Here is a 16,177-nt window from a genome sequence, read left to right on the forward strand (position 1 = left end):
CTTATGTCTTCTTAGGCCTTAGCAGGTGCTCTTTCAATTTTACTTATATAGCGCAGCTTGTGCTTTTGGCTGTCAGTACAAGCATTACAAGATTATGTTTATGCAGCAACATTTGCTCTGCAACTATATAGCTGATAATCACCACTGACATTTTGCTTGTGGATAAAACTACAATATAGACAACTGTATTGGATCTGTGACAAGGAAACTTGGTATTGTTGACTCAACTGAATTGGATCTCAAAACACTAGTTGAAAACAAATTTATACATCACCATTAGCTCCTTTACATTACACGTTTATTAGTGACCAACTGATGAATAATAATATTATACAGAGCAATTTATTGTTGACAATTAAAAATAATGACTTAAAGAGTGGAGGATGAAGTACACTCACCCAAGGAAAAGAACTTGATGGCATCCTATCTTCCTGACATCAGATTGACTAGCGATTGGTTCGCGAAGGTGCCCATGTCCCAATCTTCGGTCGCCGAAGATAGTGTCATCAACGATACTACTATTTGTCTCATGCTTGGCCTCTGCAGGGGATTTTCTTGAGTGCAACACTTTGCGAGCCAGGCCATCTAGAATAAGTGAAGAGATCATAAATGACCTACTGTTTAAGAGATAAAGCTTACATCCCTTCACTGTGAAGGAGGCTTAAAATAAAAGCGGATAAATTTATTTGTGCCAATGTTAAAGCATTCTAATTTATTATTCTATTTGTACTACTAACAAGTAGGAGTCACCTAGGTTGTAGTATTTGGGTAAGCCTATTATTCATGCAGGAGACTTGGGTTTGATCCCTGGCAACATTAATTTATGCTTATATCATTTTTTTTTCAAAAAAATACAAATGGGCAGGTGTTTTGATTCTTGCATTAATTTTAACGATGTCTGTTTTTACCACTTGTAAGCAGGTGTCATAGTTATATTTATTTAGGTGCGCTATGGTTCCATTTAACTTGGCTACTGTTTAAGCATATATCTATGGTAAAAATAAAAAATAATACATTTCAGTTGTTTGGTGAAGGAAGGTTTCATATTATCTCCTATTTGAGTGGCCAGTTCCTCACCGCAAGAACAGAGTCGAGTGGATAGTCCTGACCGAGCCTCGGATCAACAAGCTTTTTCAGTTCTTCCTTTGGATCAGGTTTGCCAAGGGTCTCATCAAACTGCAGTATTTTGATATAAATGTAAACAAAATACTTTTTCTTAAAACTTCCTAAAGATCAAAATATGGATGTTACGGATAAAATGCTTAGGGAAGTGGAATACAACCAGAGCAACCAATCCCCTTGATTCTGTAGCCGAGCTATCGGTTTTCACAATTGCGTCTTTCGCAGAAATAAGTTCATAAAGAACAACTCCAAATGCATAGACATCCACCTTTGGAGAAACTTCACCATACTGTGCGTATCTACAAGGGAAACCAACCGTTGCAAATTAGTTATTTTATTTCTACATTATATACATGAATATGTGGTCAAATTGATAATAAAAAACAAAAACCAGACTGTCATTCATTCCTAAAGATGAAAATAGTGAAAGCAAATATGTATCTCAAAGTAGAGAAAGGCTTCCATGCTTCTTACTCTGGAGGCATATAACCAAATGTACCAACAAGCCTTGTTTGCAAAGATGCACCTACTTCAGTGAGTTTTGCTAAACCAAAATCTGCAACCTTCAAAATATGTGAATTATCAACGTTTGACGGGAGCATTTATCTTCCAACTCAACAACAAGGGCTACCTTTGCTCGGAAGTTCTTGTTTATCAAAATATTAGGTGATTTAATATCACGATGTATATACACTGGAACTGTATGCTCGTGGATATACTCCAGACCCCTGGCTGAATCAAGGGCAATTTGTACCCTTGTAAGCCATGGCAAAGGCTCTCGACTACCTACATGAAAATATATAAATATATGCAATGAAGATACTTCATCAAGGATTTTTTTTTCAAATTAATAAATTCAAGGTAGGTTTCGTGCTTTGAGTATACTCTTTACCTAGCCCACGCAAATGCTCACTTAAGTTACCATTTTCAATGAACTCGTAAACAAGGAACAAGGAAACCTCAGTACAGTATCCAATCAAACGCACCTGCATAACATGGCAACATATTCTAAAAAGTTAAATTATTTGACAAAGTGATTGTGAAGGATTTAGTTTATAAAACAGAAGTATTCTATCCACTTTAACAGTCCTAAACATTGTTTAAATTTTTAAATGCCGACTCGTGCAGGTCAGCACAGGCAGAATTTACCATTCCGCCCGCTGACTTGTGCAGCATCGTCGAACCATGAGATCCGCCACGACCTCACAGCCAGGGACAGATTTAGGAATTAAGATTTGGATGAGCTTGAAATTAATATAATAAATTATATATTATTATTTAAAAATTATAAAAAATTAAAAAATCACTACATTATATTATTGTATTGTTCAATAAAACAACTATAAAGATGAAAGGAAAAGAGAATGAAAATCTTATCCTCTTTTTCCAAGGTCTCGATAAAACAAGAATGACTCTTGTTGAAGAGGAAGGAGGACTAGTGTTTCTGTTGGTAGGCTAAAAAACAACAAAAGGAATGGAAGGAGGAGGATTGCTGCTCTTGAGAAGAGGAAGAAGAAACGAGAATTGCCCTTAAAGCGGTGGGAGCAAGGGTGCTGGGAGATAATAAAAGGAAAAGAGAGGACAAAAATAATCTTTTCAAAAATTTCTTAACTCAGTTTTAAATCGATTGAACGGACTTAAACCAATTAATCTTGGTTTGGTCATAACTTGACCAAATAAAATCCAAATCACCCCCGATTTGAATCAACATACTCCTTATCTTCGCACCTACCCATGGATTTTGTTTGACCTCAATCTAATTTTAAATTAACATCTTCATTTCGTGTTTGCTCATGTTAAATCAATTGAACTGACTTAAACCAATTAAACTTTGTTTGGTCATAACTTGACCAAATAAAATCCAAATCAACCCCGATTTGAACCAACATACACCTTATCTTCGCACCTACCCATGGATTTGTTTAACCCCAATCTAATTTTAAATTAACATCTTCATTTCGTGTTTGATGATTCGATTCAATTCATTTATTTATTTATTTTATTAAAAATTTAATACTTAATAAAATTTATGAATGAAAGGTCAAGGAAGGTGCAGCCACATAAGGGATGGGCAATAGCCCAGGACTGCCCTTACGTGACTCTGCTCACGGCGGATCACGGGGTCCGTCGCAACCTTGTCCTATTTATCTAAGATTAATTTTTTTCCTTCATGCTTCCACAAGGTAAACAACTTCCACAAGGTAAATAATGAAAAAGTTATTAGAAAAAGCTAAAAAAAATATAAAAAATTTCTAATCTTATCAAATATACTATTATTAATAAATTAAATTATTTTTTATATAAATTTAATTTAATTTTAAATTGATCAAAATAAATCCAAACTCAATCCAATCTAAATCTACTTAATCATGCCATAATTTACTTGGTGAACTTCATTTAACCCTAAATCAACTTTTACTCCATAAAGATCAAATATTTCACAAGACAATATCAAATCTAATTAAAAATAAACATCTATAGTAATCGAATATTCATAAAAATATTTCTAATTAATATATTTTATATTTAAAAAAGTACCAAAACCATCTTGGTATAACACGATACGGTACTGAAATCATATTATTCCGGTCATAAATCAAAACTCTGACACGACTTGAAATTTTAAACCTTGGTCCTAAATATAAAAAATTTATAACATATAAAGAAATGGTATGCAATCTCAGACTAACATGGGATCAAATTCCAAAATATATGCTTTTGGGAAAATAATGATGTGCTCAACTTAATGATTCCCTATGAATTCCCACAGAATTTACATTCAAATATTTGATTGCAAAAATAAACTTAAAATACTAAAGCTCATGAATTATGATTCTTAAAAACAATTATTTCTTCTCTATTTTATTCAATACATATTTTTATTCAATTTAACCCTTCCAAAAATATCTACTATGGATGTCGACCAGCACAGTGATAAAAAAGTGATCAGGCATGCCGAGGCATAAGATGGACTAAGAGAGTCAGACAGTCTGAACAAGCCTAGTGGGTTGAGCATGCTAGCTGAACCAGTTTGGTCGAGCACACCAATAATGTTCGGCATGCCAATGGTCTAGTAGGGCTAGGCACATTGGTCATGCCAAACCGATTAATTGGGACACTCATGTTGAGCAGGCCTCTGAGGTTAGATGAGTCAATCGGCCAAGAGGGCACCTGACTAGCTTAGATCATGCTAGCTGAGCGAGTCAAACAAAATATTTCAGGTGGAAATTTATTATTGTGAAAACAATCCCTTATCTATTCTACATAAGATTCATATTACTAACATAAGAATTGTTATTTTGTGTCTATTCCAATCCACGAACCAAACTAAGGTACTTAGTAAGTTCCTTGTCAATTCACTTTGGCAAACCATGCACACAAGTCTTTAGCTTACCATGATTTAAAAATAACGATACAGGGTGGGGGCATTCCAAATTCACCTTTTTTCTTTTTAAATTTTTTTTCAAAAGATGGAGTGAACCATAAGCCATTAACTGGAACAGGGGCATTTCAAATTCTACTTAATCAATGAGGTTATCTAAGGCTATTATTGAGTGGTGCCATATTATGTATTCGTTGCAACATGCTGGATAAAATAGAATACAAATAACAAGTAACTTAACTATTTCAAATATGTTGACAGGAAGTATCATGGGTTGGGCGGTAGAAACTTTTTTTGTGTCCAAAAAAAATAAAAACTTAAACATATAGATAATCCTTGGTGAGGGAAAAAACTTGCTGGAGGGTTGCAACTGTATAACTGGAGAAACTATATAAGGTAAATGTTCACCTGTTCAATATGACAGGTCAGCTTGGTAAAACAGGCAAACAAACATATTCCAACATTTAAAAACATAAGAAAAGTGTAGTTGAGTAAAAATACTTTTTAAACGTGGTTAATCTAGTCATACAGGTCAATCACTAGGATTCATATATGATTGGCTTCAGATGTATCCAGAATTTTTTAAAAGTCATGAAGCTAGAACCAATTGGTTTGATGAGATATCATATAAGTATGACAACTGACACTACTGAGGTTTCCAGCTGCTATTTAGGGCTAGCTATATCAATTTTATCCAACCATTGGAATAAAATAAAAGCCAATTTCAGAAATTGATTTATATCAAAATACTTCCGCAAGATTTGGCAACAATCAGGATCCCCAAGTGAAAAAATAACTCTCGAACTAGAAAATGGAAGATGAAAAAGGCCAAGCAAAATGTGTAAGTCAACGCATGTTGTATAGAATAATTTAAAACTTACCAAATTCAAGTGATGGACATTTGTTAAGACTTTCAATTCAGCAAGAAATTCATTAGTTGCCTGCATGTCCATTTTCTTGATTGCAGCTTTCTGCAGAAGGAAGATCAAAGATTAGGAGAAAGATTCTGTAATGAAGAACAAGATAAATTGAGTAGAGGAAAAGAAAAGTAAACATTCTTGAGGTGCGCTTACAGAGAAGTGATCTTAAGATAAAAACTTATTGGATAACAAATTACACTCTTAATAATCCAAAGCCCATACTCAACTTGTAGCCTTTTTCCTTCAAAACTCCTTAACAGAGTACTTTAACATATTCAATTTCCTAAGCTATAGGCATTATTACACAAACTTTCCATGGATGAGAATATCAGACAATCATTCAGTGTTGTTACGTAAAAGCAGTCCAAGAAATCTCTAATTCCCACCTCAAGAAGTTTCTGCTCACAACTAAAGAGTACATCTCTGACCTTGCAAGTTATATGGAGGTTGGTCCAGTAGTCCAACTATTGATGGTATAGTGAAACATATAAATAGCAGTTAATGAACTACTCTAAATAGTAAAAGTTGATCCCTCAAAGCTTTGTTATCAAAAAAAAAGATATTGAGTGACTAATAGCTACTCTTTTCATTGAATCTGAACAGAGAAAAGACATTATGACCCAACACCTCCTCTTGGCATATTCTTCCCAAACACATTAGCCCCTTTATAGTCCTTTCTATGAGAACATGGGGCAACTGGTACATCCTACAGGACCACATGACCCAAAGAAGAGCTAGACAAAACCTGAGAATAATACTCAAGACTCATAAGCATCTCCCAATACAGGAACAGATTTGCTACAGGTACCTGCACCCTCCAGCGTTTGTTATCATAATCATTAGCGAATCTAGTAGCCATGCTATAGAAAAAAAATAAACCAAATAAAGTGGTATAAATAAAATAATCTGACTTGGTTTTGTTGGTGGGTGTCACCCCACAACCTAGGGGATTCATTGATAAAAGCAGTTCAAATTCAATGGTATTGTAATTGCATCATGCAGCTAACCTCTCCTCTAAGCTCCGCATAATAAACAATTCCAAATCCACCCCCTCCAATTTTATTTGTCAGGCCAAAATCATCGGTAGCACTAGCAAGCTCTTCATAAGAGAATTCCACTGATCTGTCAACAGTAATGCCTGCAAATGGGGAACTATCCACACGGGATGTAACTCCTGCACTGTATATTGAAGCTTCTGCTTCAAAAAGAAAAAGGGTGTGTTAGCGACCAACAAAGTATTATGACCATACACTCTGAAGCAAAGTTAGAGATAATGAATTAATGGTCTTCATCACAAAGGAGTTTAGAAAGTTTTTCCAAGGTGGATAATCCAAAATTTAGAGACCTGAGTTAATTTCAGGATATTCAAATGTGATCATTCACAATCCCAACATAAACTAATCTCACCTATATTCATTTGACAGAAAGTTTCCAATTGAGGCAAGCTGACCAAGCTCATAATGATTCAAATAAGCCTCAGCCCTTCCATTAAGATTACAATATTTAATTATAATAATGGCTGGAGTATCAACTTAACTAGCTACGCTAACACTAGTTTTAACCTTACTAATTTTATATCCCCATTAAATGGAAATGGAAAATACATTGATTAGTTCTAGTAAGTTAACACTGATTTTATCTTTTATAGCCAATTTCTTACAGAGGATCGGTAACAGGAAATGCCTATTCCCCACCATTTTCTTAGCGCAAAATTGGCAGAATGGAAGCAATGTGCTGGGAAATGTTTGTGCAGCACATGCCCAAATCGAGCAAAAGAGATACTATGCAAACTTTGACCAGAGTCAAAATCTGACCAAAAACATTTTTTAAATCTGATAAATAAATTAAATTTTTACATTTTTAAACAATAAATTTTGTGAATCTAAACTTTCCCGCTATCTTTCTTTACTTCCAAGGAATCACAAATTAAGGAAAATTTTCTTTATTCATTTCCGCAAACTTTTTTTATTACCTACTTTCTTTCCCTAGCTTTTTTACCTCAATGTAGGGGACTGGCCCTAAAGTGATAGTATCTGATTGGTGATCCTAGCAAAGAAAAAATAGTATGTGCTTGAGCTATTGTTTCAGCTATTATTGCTAAATTATTTTCATCACTAATTCCTTTTCTTCCGTTGTTTTTACAATAAAATGCTCATCAGTAAAAATCTCTGATACTTCAGTTTGGAACTTCATCACTGCCGTTTACAAGGAGAATCCTTATATTAGATCAGAAGTTCAGAACCAGATGACATATGTCAAAAACCTCTCAGACTTCTACAACATACTATTGTTTGTAAAGAGAGTTCGATGCTTGCATTAGCTGCATCTCTGTCTAATCATTATGCAACTGTGTGGTATGTAGATTTGGGATCTTGACAAGAGGTCCAGAAGTACCAATAAATACTCCTTTGTATGCAGTACATAAATTATAATGTATCAATAATGTGCCGTAGATGTCTCAGTACATATAAAATATAGGTTAGACATCTTGTCACGATTGGGCATTCCATACCTGACCGCATCCATTTCCTATTTTGTTTGCATGCAAGTCCCCAAATAGTGACACATGGCAACAGCCTTTCGGGCAGCACATTCTATGATGCCATATTATGCATAAACCAAGAATTGATTTTTTTCAGTATCATAGTAAGCGTAAGGTGAAACAAACATTCCTTTATTTTCTTTTTTCTTTTAAATCATTGTTCTGCCATAAAAAACTGAACGAAATTGAAAATGTAGAAAACACCAACAACTCTGAATTTCCAATTCTAATGTAGTCTCAATATAGAATTATGATGGGCGTGTAGCATAAGATACCTTCTGTTGGTGACAGGAACAAGGCTTTCTTTGTCTTCTTTCTCCTTCGATGGTATATGTATAAACAAATTCCCAATAGTAATGCAACAATTACAGCTACAATAATCCCAGCAATAGCACCCCCAGAAATTCCTGTCGATTTTCACAACAGCAACAAAAACCTCCACATGAGTTAGTAATCCAAGGAGATTTACTTTTCCATGACAGATTTATACCCTTCTGCTACACAGATAAAAAATCTTTTAAGGTAGAACAGCTAAGAAGACCTATAACCTGCACTGAATAGCATAGTGCAAAATTTGTATTAGATTACATTTAGAACCGTGAAAGTCACTACCGGTGAACATCAATATTTACCTTGAGGAAAGAGGGCGATAGCTTCCAGTTGGGTCTGCAAAATCAAGTAACAAATATTGTAGTCAGTATAATGAAATGAAAATGAACAAAGAAAGATAAGAGCCTGCTACTCTGGAAAAGCAGATCTACAAAATGAAACACAGTTACACTTCATTAAAGTCAGTGGTATGGTTTAAGAAAAGCTACTCCAACAGCCAAATTTCCAACAGGGTCCAATAAGCTATATCCCAGTGCACTGAAAACCCTATGTTTGGCGGATGTGCTCAATCGGGTGTGAATTTTCTTACTGCCGGAGCACCCTAGACTTTGGAGCTTAAGAGGCACATTTGAGAGCATATGGTGGCTGTGAGAAAATAAGAGACCTGTAGAAAAAGAAATTTTCTTCTTGTGGAGAACTTTGTTGTTGTATAAAGAGCACTTGAAGTGAGGTTTTCCACTTTTCTGAACCAATGACGGAGAGAAGTCTAGGGTTGACCAAGAGCCGAGAGGGACATTATATAGGTTGTATAAGGTGGCATTGTTTTCTCTTTTCATGTATTATTATTCATATATTATAGTGTTGTATTCTACCCATCTTAAATTTCTCTTGTTTTGTTCATGTGTGTTTGTGTCCTACTAAGGAGATAAAGATTTCAACATATACCCTTGTGGTTTTTAGCATGTTTTTGAGGTTGTGATGAATATGCACATGGGGGTTGTGAATTTCTTATCTAAGAGAATTATGGATCCTAGGAGATGCTTTAAAGAGCATATAGAGATTATTAAAAACCAAGAGGCTTCTAAAGAAAAATGTACTTTCTTTCCATGGAGAGCTTTTCTTATGTATGAGGAACACTATAATTAAGGTTTTCGCCTTCTTCATCCTAAGAGACGCCTTAATGAAGTATTTTGTCTATTTTTCTAATATTAGTGCTCTCATATTATATAGACTTAGATTCATGGACTTCATGAATGTAGGCTTACACTGAACCATATTAAATTGCTTTTGTTCTCTTTTTATATGAATGTTCTATTTTACCAAGGGTTACAAAAATTACACTATGTGGCCTTGTGGTGAAGATTATTCTGCAACTTAGATATGCTAAATTTGGATTTATAAGTGTGCAATTTGAGGCAGTGCAAGTGACGTTAAAGCAGTCTTAAACTCTACATTGTGGTACTAAAGACATGCAATCCCATCAAGTAATGCCACTCAACAGTCATGAAGTTTCCATTAATTGAGTCAGTTCCTTGTTGAGGTTTAACAGATTGACAATCCACGTACATATTATTATTGTCACTTTTACCAGGGATATGTACTCAAACAGTGAACTTACTAAATTTCATCCACTCCTATGAAATTATAGAGGACCTAAAATCTTAGGCCTTGTTAACTATAAATTAGGAAATATAATCCAAGATTCCTATAAAAGTTTTAGGGATGCCCTAGTATTCATAAAACAATTTTGGCAAATCCAAAAAATAGGTATATTGTAGAGATACTTAGTTTAATTTCCAACACCATTAATTGATACCTTATACAATTATGCTTCATTAACTAGTCACGGAAAAATCATAATCATAATAGCATCTCTTAGATAGGTTCTTTAATCCCGCCACCTCATGAGATTTATAATTTTTTCAAGTCTCAGAGCATGCTAACCAAACATGGATTTTATTCCATCACATTAATAAAACTCTCAGACAGTAAATCATGCAGTGCTATCTCGTAGGAAGCAGGGTAGGTGATGAAGTCGATTAGGCAAACATTTTTTAAAAAAATGATTAAAAAAAATCCTACTTTCTTGCTCGAGCGAAGTTACTAAATGTCTAAATCGGAATCCAATTTTCTCCCAACATGAAAAGGCCTCACCTGTGGTTGGTATAAACACCGTTCCGGAAGTGAAATTTGACCCGGGGTTATAATTCTGCAGCAAAGCCTCCTGCGAGGTGAAGTTGTAAGCGGCGGCTATGGATGACAGGTTGTCCGGCGGGTGGATCGGGTAAGTCTCGAACAGGCCGTAGGCACTCGACACCGCCTTATCTCCACAAGAGCAATTGACAATCACATTGATGTTCGCCCCAGCCTGCACGTTATTCTCTGGGAAGCTGTTGAAATGGGAAAGCGCAGCCACCGTTGTCAGGCTGCCGTACACGTCGCTGGCGATGCTTGTGTAGGTATCCCCCGAGACGACTTGGTAGGAGAAATTGTGGCCCAGAAATTCGCCATTGATGCAATCGCAGCTGAAGAAGACATGCAGTCGGTTACCGCTCAGGATGCTGTTGAGGTCACGGACGCTGGGGTTGTAAGGTCCGAGATCGTTGAAGCCGGGGATGTCGAAGAGGGGTGCGATGTAGCTGGCGTTGACGTTGGGGGTTACGTAGTAGGCCCCGAGGGCGAGTTCGCAGCCGCTCCGACAGGCGGATTCCAACGAGGGAAGGAAAGGGGCGAAGGCGAGGATGAGGATGAATCCTAGCGAGCGAAAAGGCGCCATCTCGGAATGTACCTGGAGGAGGAGAACAGGGCCGATCGGAAACCCTAGCGAGTTTCCATGACGATGCTGCGCTGCTGCTTCCCGGGGACAGAGAGAAAGAGAGCGTGAGACGCAATCACGAAAGTCGTCAGCGGAAGTGAAGTCGTCGGTTGAAGATATTTTAAACTTGACAAATGAGAAACGGCCACCTACAGAGGGGGAACTCAGTACCTTGGTCCGATGGAGCACGGCAACGGATTTCTCGTGCCGGCGCGCGTCCTTTGCTTTGGCCGTCAAACGAAGTTAGTTGCCTTGACTGGTAAGCGTAGATTAGTAGCCGTCAGGAACTCGGACATATGGGCCCCATAGGCCAGCACCAATTATAAAAGGGTAAGAAGTATTGTATAGTGTTGGGTTCTGGTCGTTTTCAAAATATAATTCTAACTGAGGAGGTGAAGTAATTTTTTGGGGAAAAAAAATCATAAAATACACGGTTGCTAAATTGGGCTAAAAACAAAATTATTGATATAATAATTTTAGACTAAAATAATATTAAACTTTTATTATAAATCTAATCATAACTATGAAAAATTTAGATGAATGTAATATGTTTATAGGTAAAAATCAAAAGGGCTCATCCTTTTTTTCTATTAACAACTAATGATCGTCACATTTAAAGTAGACTATATAAAATATCTTTGAATTAGATTTTAATATTTAAATCGTAACAATAAGATGCACTGAGATAATTTTGATGTTCATCAATAAAATTAAGTTATGTTCTGTTAATTTGAAATCATATCAAATTCAACGTGGGATTTCGATCGATTTTAGTTGAAATCTATTAATCGATCTAAAAAGTTTTGATTGTGCTCATTTTAGGTCTTGTGAATTTTTTAGGTTGCAAAGAATCCAAATATATCCTTCATTATTTATTTCGATTTCTCCGAAGGTGGAATTTTATATCAGGCCTAATGTTTATGAGATATCAACCGATTCTTTCAATATCATTTTAATACCTTTGGAAAAACCGAAATAGCCAATGGATAATATATTTGAACTTCTTGCAACCTCAAAAATCCATAGAACCTGAAATAGATGCGATCAGAACTCTCTAGGTCAATTAGTGGGTTTTGATCGAAACTCACTGATTGACCTAGGGAGCTTCAATTGCACTCATTTCATATCCTGTAGATTTCTTAGGTGGTAAGGAGTTCAAACATGTTATCCATTATTATTTTTTGTCTTCCTTGGTGGGGATGTTTTGAAAAAAAAAAATTGAGTCAAATAAATCGATAGTTGAGAGAGATTAGCTTTCCACGAGTGGAGAGGGAAGGGAGAGAGAGATTGAGATTGCATGCAGTTGGCAAGAGGGGGTAGAATGAAAAAATTAAATAAATTAGTATATCTTTTGGTAATTACCAAAGTATAGTACGCTTTTGGTAAATTCAAAAAATTTGGTGCACCTTTTGATAAATTGCCACAGAAATAATATTTCTCATTTTAATACTATTTTATCATGAAAATAGGAAGTATGATAGGATTAAGGAAAAATATGTAGTGTATCATGCTAGAATTACCTTACCTAAGAATAGGAAGGTGGAAAATAATTTAGGTAAGAAATCTAAAAAAATAGATATTTGCCTAAAAAGAAAAATATCCAAGGATTTAAGGAAAAATCTAAATTTGAGTACTTAAACAGAGAAAATCAAATCTTAAAGTCAAGACTTGAAAAATTAGAAAGAACTCTTAAGAAAATGACAAATGGAGAAAAGGATCTAAGAACAAAAATCTAGGTTAAAATAGACAAGATCCATCAAATGGTTGTAGGGGTTTGGAATACAAACTTAATGCAAGAAGGATATACCTTCTTATCATAGAGTTCCATTTAGCTATGGAATCAACTCTATGTATAGAAGTCAAGTCAAAGTTACAAGGAAAGTTATCCCTAAAGTTGACTTTGAGGAGACTAGTGTGACTAAGACTTTAAAAAAGTTTAGGAAAGTCATTATGAAGGTTTCTAGGGAAATGATCCCTAGTAAGTACCTAGAACACCTAAGGAACATCAATAGATTTTGGATTGCTGAGAGTGTATTCTCTACACCCTAGATGAGTTTAAAGGATGTCAGTCCTAATTAGAAAGGTAGTTAACCTAACCACGAAAAAGTTGGCATCTAAAGGCATTTTCAAGGTGTTGTGACACTTTGAAAATAAAATTTTGATTTTTACTCTTGAAGAGTAAATGTATCAATTAAAATATTTGAGGAATTGAGTTTAATTAAATTAATATAATTAGGATAGAAGGTAAAATGTGCTAAGTTGGGATTTTAGCATATTTAATGAAAAGGGGGGCTTTTAGGTCAAATTATGCTTAGCTTAGTAAAAATGGGTCAAGGACAAAACTTAGATAAACGTCTAGGTATTCTTATTTATACTAAATTATCATGCTTTACTGACCCTATCACATGTCATGCTATTATGACATCATATTTAATATTCATACTTCATTATGAAAAATGTCATGATATTTTTGATACATCTCATATATATATCATTTCATTTATGATATATTTAGAGTGCATTTTTTGAAAGTATGCATATGATGTATATCATGAACATTTTCATGCATTATTTAAATTTTTTATAATTAAGGATAATGACATTAATTATCAAATGACATCCTAAGTGGATAATCAAAATTTTAAATACCTAGTTAAAAATGTATGATCCCTTAAATTAGGAAAAACCAATATTTACATCTCACAAGGGCAAAGTTGGCTTGTATGTATTTTGATGCGTATAGATACAAATGAGATGTTAGGAGGATGAATAAAACTCAAGATATTGAGTTATTGCATTTATTTGAGTTTTAGTTTCATCAAAACACATAAATTATGCGTTATTCAATTATGAGAAAAATAAGTATACAAGTCATATGCATTTAACCCAAAGATCATGGTTGGAAATTAGTTTTTGAAAACCTTAGTGAAGACTATTCATTGATAGTAATCACCATTGAATAGTTAGATACAAACTTAAAAGAAACATTGAAGTTTTCAATAATTTCTAATTACGTGTCAATCTTTAGAAATGAGGGTTATTATCATAGATTTTTTCCTTAATAGTATATGACATAAATAATGTCTACCCAAAGTTTCATGATTTTTAAAATTTTATAGAATTATTTATGTATTTTTGAAATTCAGTTTGAAATTGAAATCAGAAATTCAATTATGGTAATCGATTAGATCAATTAATTACCACACCCCTATCAATTAGGACAATCGATTAAAGTGAATTTTCGCGAGCACAAAGGCTCACGGAATCGATCAAGTGATCGATTAAGAGGTACTAATCAATTAGGTCAATTGATTAGAACTACGGTAATTGATTGAAACTCAACTTTAATATGTTCAGAGAGGTTATGATCAATTAGTATCTAAAATCAATCGATTAAGAATGTTAATTTTGGTTGAAATGATCTAATTTTAGTCCATTAAGTCATGTTTAGTCAAGTTAACCATCCCTAACTCTATGAAATATATTTGTAAGTATTTAAGGGAAATTTTCTTAATGAAAACAAGAACGAAATGGTTAAGGAAGACTAACTTGGAGTTTAGGAAGAGATGTAGTTTCAAAATTAAATTTTGAACCTCAAAATTTTAATTTTGGATTTCCTAAAGGTTTAGGAATTCTAAATTATTATTGGTACAATGATAGAAGTTTAGAACATGTTTTGAGGGGGAGTTTCTCTATAAAAGCATGATTTAGATGTTTTTTTAATGAAAAATTGGAAATCTTCATTAAAACGAATGAATGCTCTAGGGTGAACATACAATATATACTCAAGGGTGAATATAGGATAAAACGAAGGGTATGAGACTTTTATTGAGTTACTTTGACAAAATTGGCTCTTAAGGGAAATGGTTTTTGATGTTTGTCAAAGGGGAGAAAATGTAGGATTTAAGTTAGAAACTCACATTCATGCTTCGAGCATGGGATACAGTTGGAGTTGGGCTAATATGGGTTATCCTAACTTAAAATGTATTATTAAATATCAAAAGGAGGGAGATTGTTGATACAATTGTCCCTAAGTCAAAGTTGACCAATTTGACTCAAGCTTAAGTTTTAATGTTTGACAATATATGAAGATTGCAAGTGTAATTATCCATTTGAAAGATTATTGGTGCAATTTTCCACTGGTCAAAAGTTGATCAGTTTGATATGAGAGAGTAGTCAAGTAGGTCAAGGTCGACTAGATACTTGACTGGGAAAATCCTAATTGGAGGTTAAGGGCAAGTAAGGGCAAGACTGACGAGATGGTTAACAGAGTAAGTCAAGGTTGATTGGATACTTGACTGAGGAAGTTCTAACTAGAGGTTAGGCAAGGGCATGACTAACGGGATAGTTAGCAAAAGAAGAAAAACTAAGTGAGTTATGGATGATCGGACACTTGGTGTGAGAAGTCTTAATGAATGAAGTCGGGCAATGAAGAAAGTCTTAGTAAATAAAGTCAGGCAGATGGAAAGTCCTAGTGAGTGAAGTCAGACAATTAGGAAGTCCTGGTGAGTGAAGCCAGACAGATGAAAAGTCCCGGTGAGTGAAATAAGGTAATTGGAAAGTCTTGGTGAGTGAAGCTAGACAGTGAGAAAACCCTGGTGAGTGAAGCCAAGTGGAAAAATCCTAGTGATTGAAGCTAGGTGGGAAAAAGTTCTAGTGAGTGAAGTCAAACATTAGAAAATCTAGGTGGGTTAAAAGTTGATCGGACACCTAGTGTTTCGAAGTCCAAGTGGTTTATGGAGGACTGGACACTTGACACGAGAAGAAAAGTCCAGGTGGGTCAAAGGTTAATCAGACACCTGATATTTGGAAGTTCAAATGGGTCATTGAGGATCAAACATTTGGCACGAGGAGAAAAGTCCAAGTGAGTCAAAGAATTGACTGAATACTTGGTGGAGAAGTCTCAATAGGTCACAGTTGACCGAAGATTGGATAAGAGAACCCTAGACTTGGATTAAACAAGTTAGGGTTGGACAATCGATTGACCCTAAGTTAATCGATTAGGAGGTGTTGGTGTAGGTTGCATTAATAATCTGATTTTGATGTATGACAAATATGTTAAAGTT

The 16,177-nt window shown here is 34.8% G+C and overlaps 1 protein-coding gene across 2 annotated transcripts; it reads right to left on the minus strand.

Annotated features, from left to right (window-relative positions):
* Positions 1-209: 209 nt before the first annotated feature.
* On the minus strand, positions 210-11,385 carry LOC122055727 (chitin elicitor receptor kinase 1-like). 2 transcript variants are annotated; one of them, XM_042617301.1, is made up of 13 exons: positions 11,283-11,385; positions 10,451-11,146; positions 8,599-8,632; positions 8,515-8,519; positions 8,242-8,373; positions 6,432-6,622; positions 5,386-5,475; positions 2,015-2,108; positions 1,754-1,908; positions 1,597-1,685; positions 1,283-1,421; positions 1,078-1,176; positions 210-585 (listed from the first exon to the last, which is right to left on the minus strand). In XM_042617301.1, the coding sequence occupies exons 2-13, from the start codon at positions 11,070-11,072 to the stop codon at positions 424-426; spliced, it is 1,812 nt and encodes a 603-aa protein (XP_042473235.1). In that variant the 5' UTR covers positions 11,073-11,146; positions 11,283-11,385; the 3' UTR covers positions 210-423. The 2 variants fall into 2 exon arrangements, with proteins under 2 accessions (XP_042473235.1, XP_042473236.1); XM_042617302.1 differs by lacking the exon at positions 11,283-11,385 and having other exon boundaries at positions 6,432-6,619; positions 10,451-11,221.
* Between the last annotated feature and the right edge of the window lie 4,792 nt (positions 11,386-16,177).

The sequence above is a fragment of the Zingiber officinale genome, chromosome 3B, assembly GCF_018446385.1.
Source record: "Zingiber officinale cultivar Zhangliang chromosome 3B, Zo_v1.1, whole genome shotgun sequence".
Classification (NCBI taxonomy): Eukaryota; Viridiplantae; Streptophyta; class Magnoliopsida; order Zingiberales; family Zingiberaceae; genus Zingiber; species Zingiber officinale.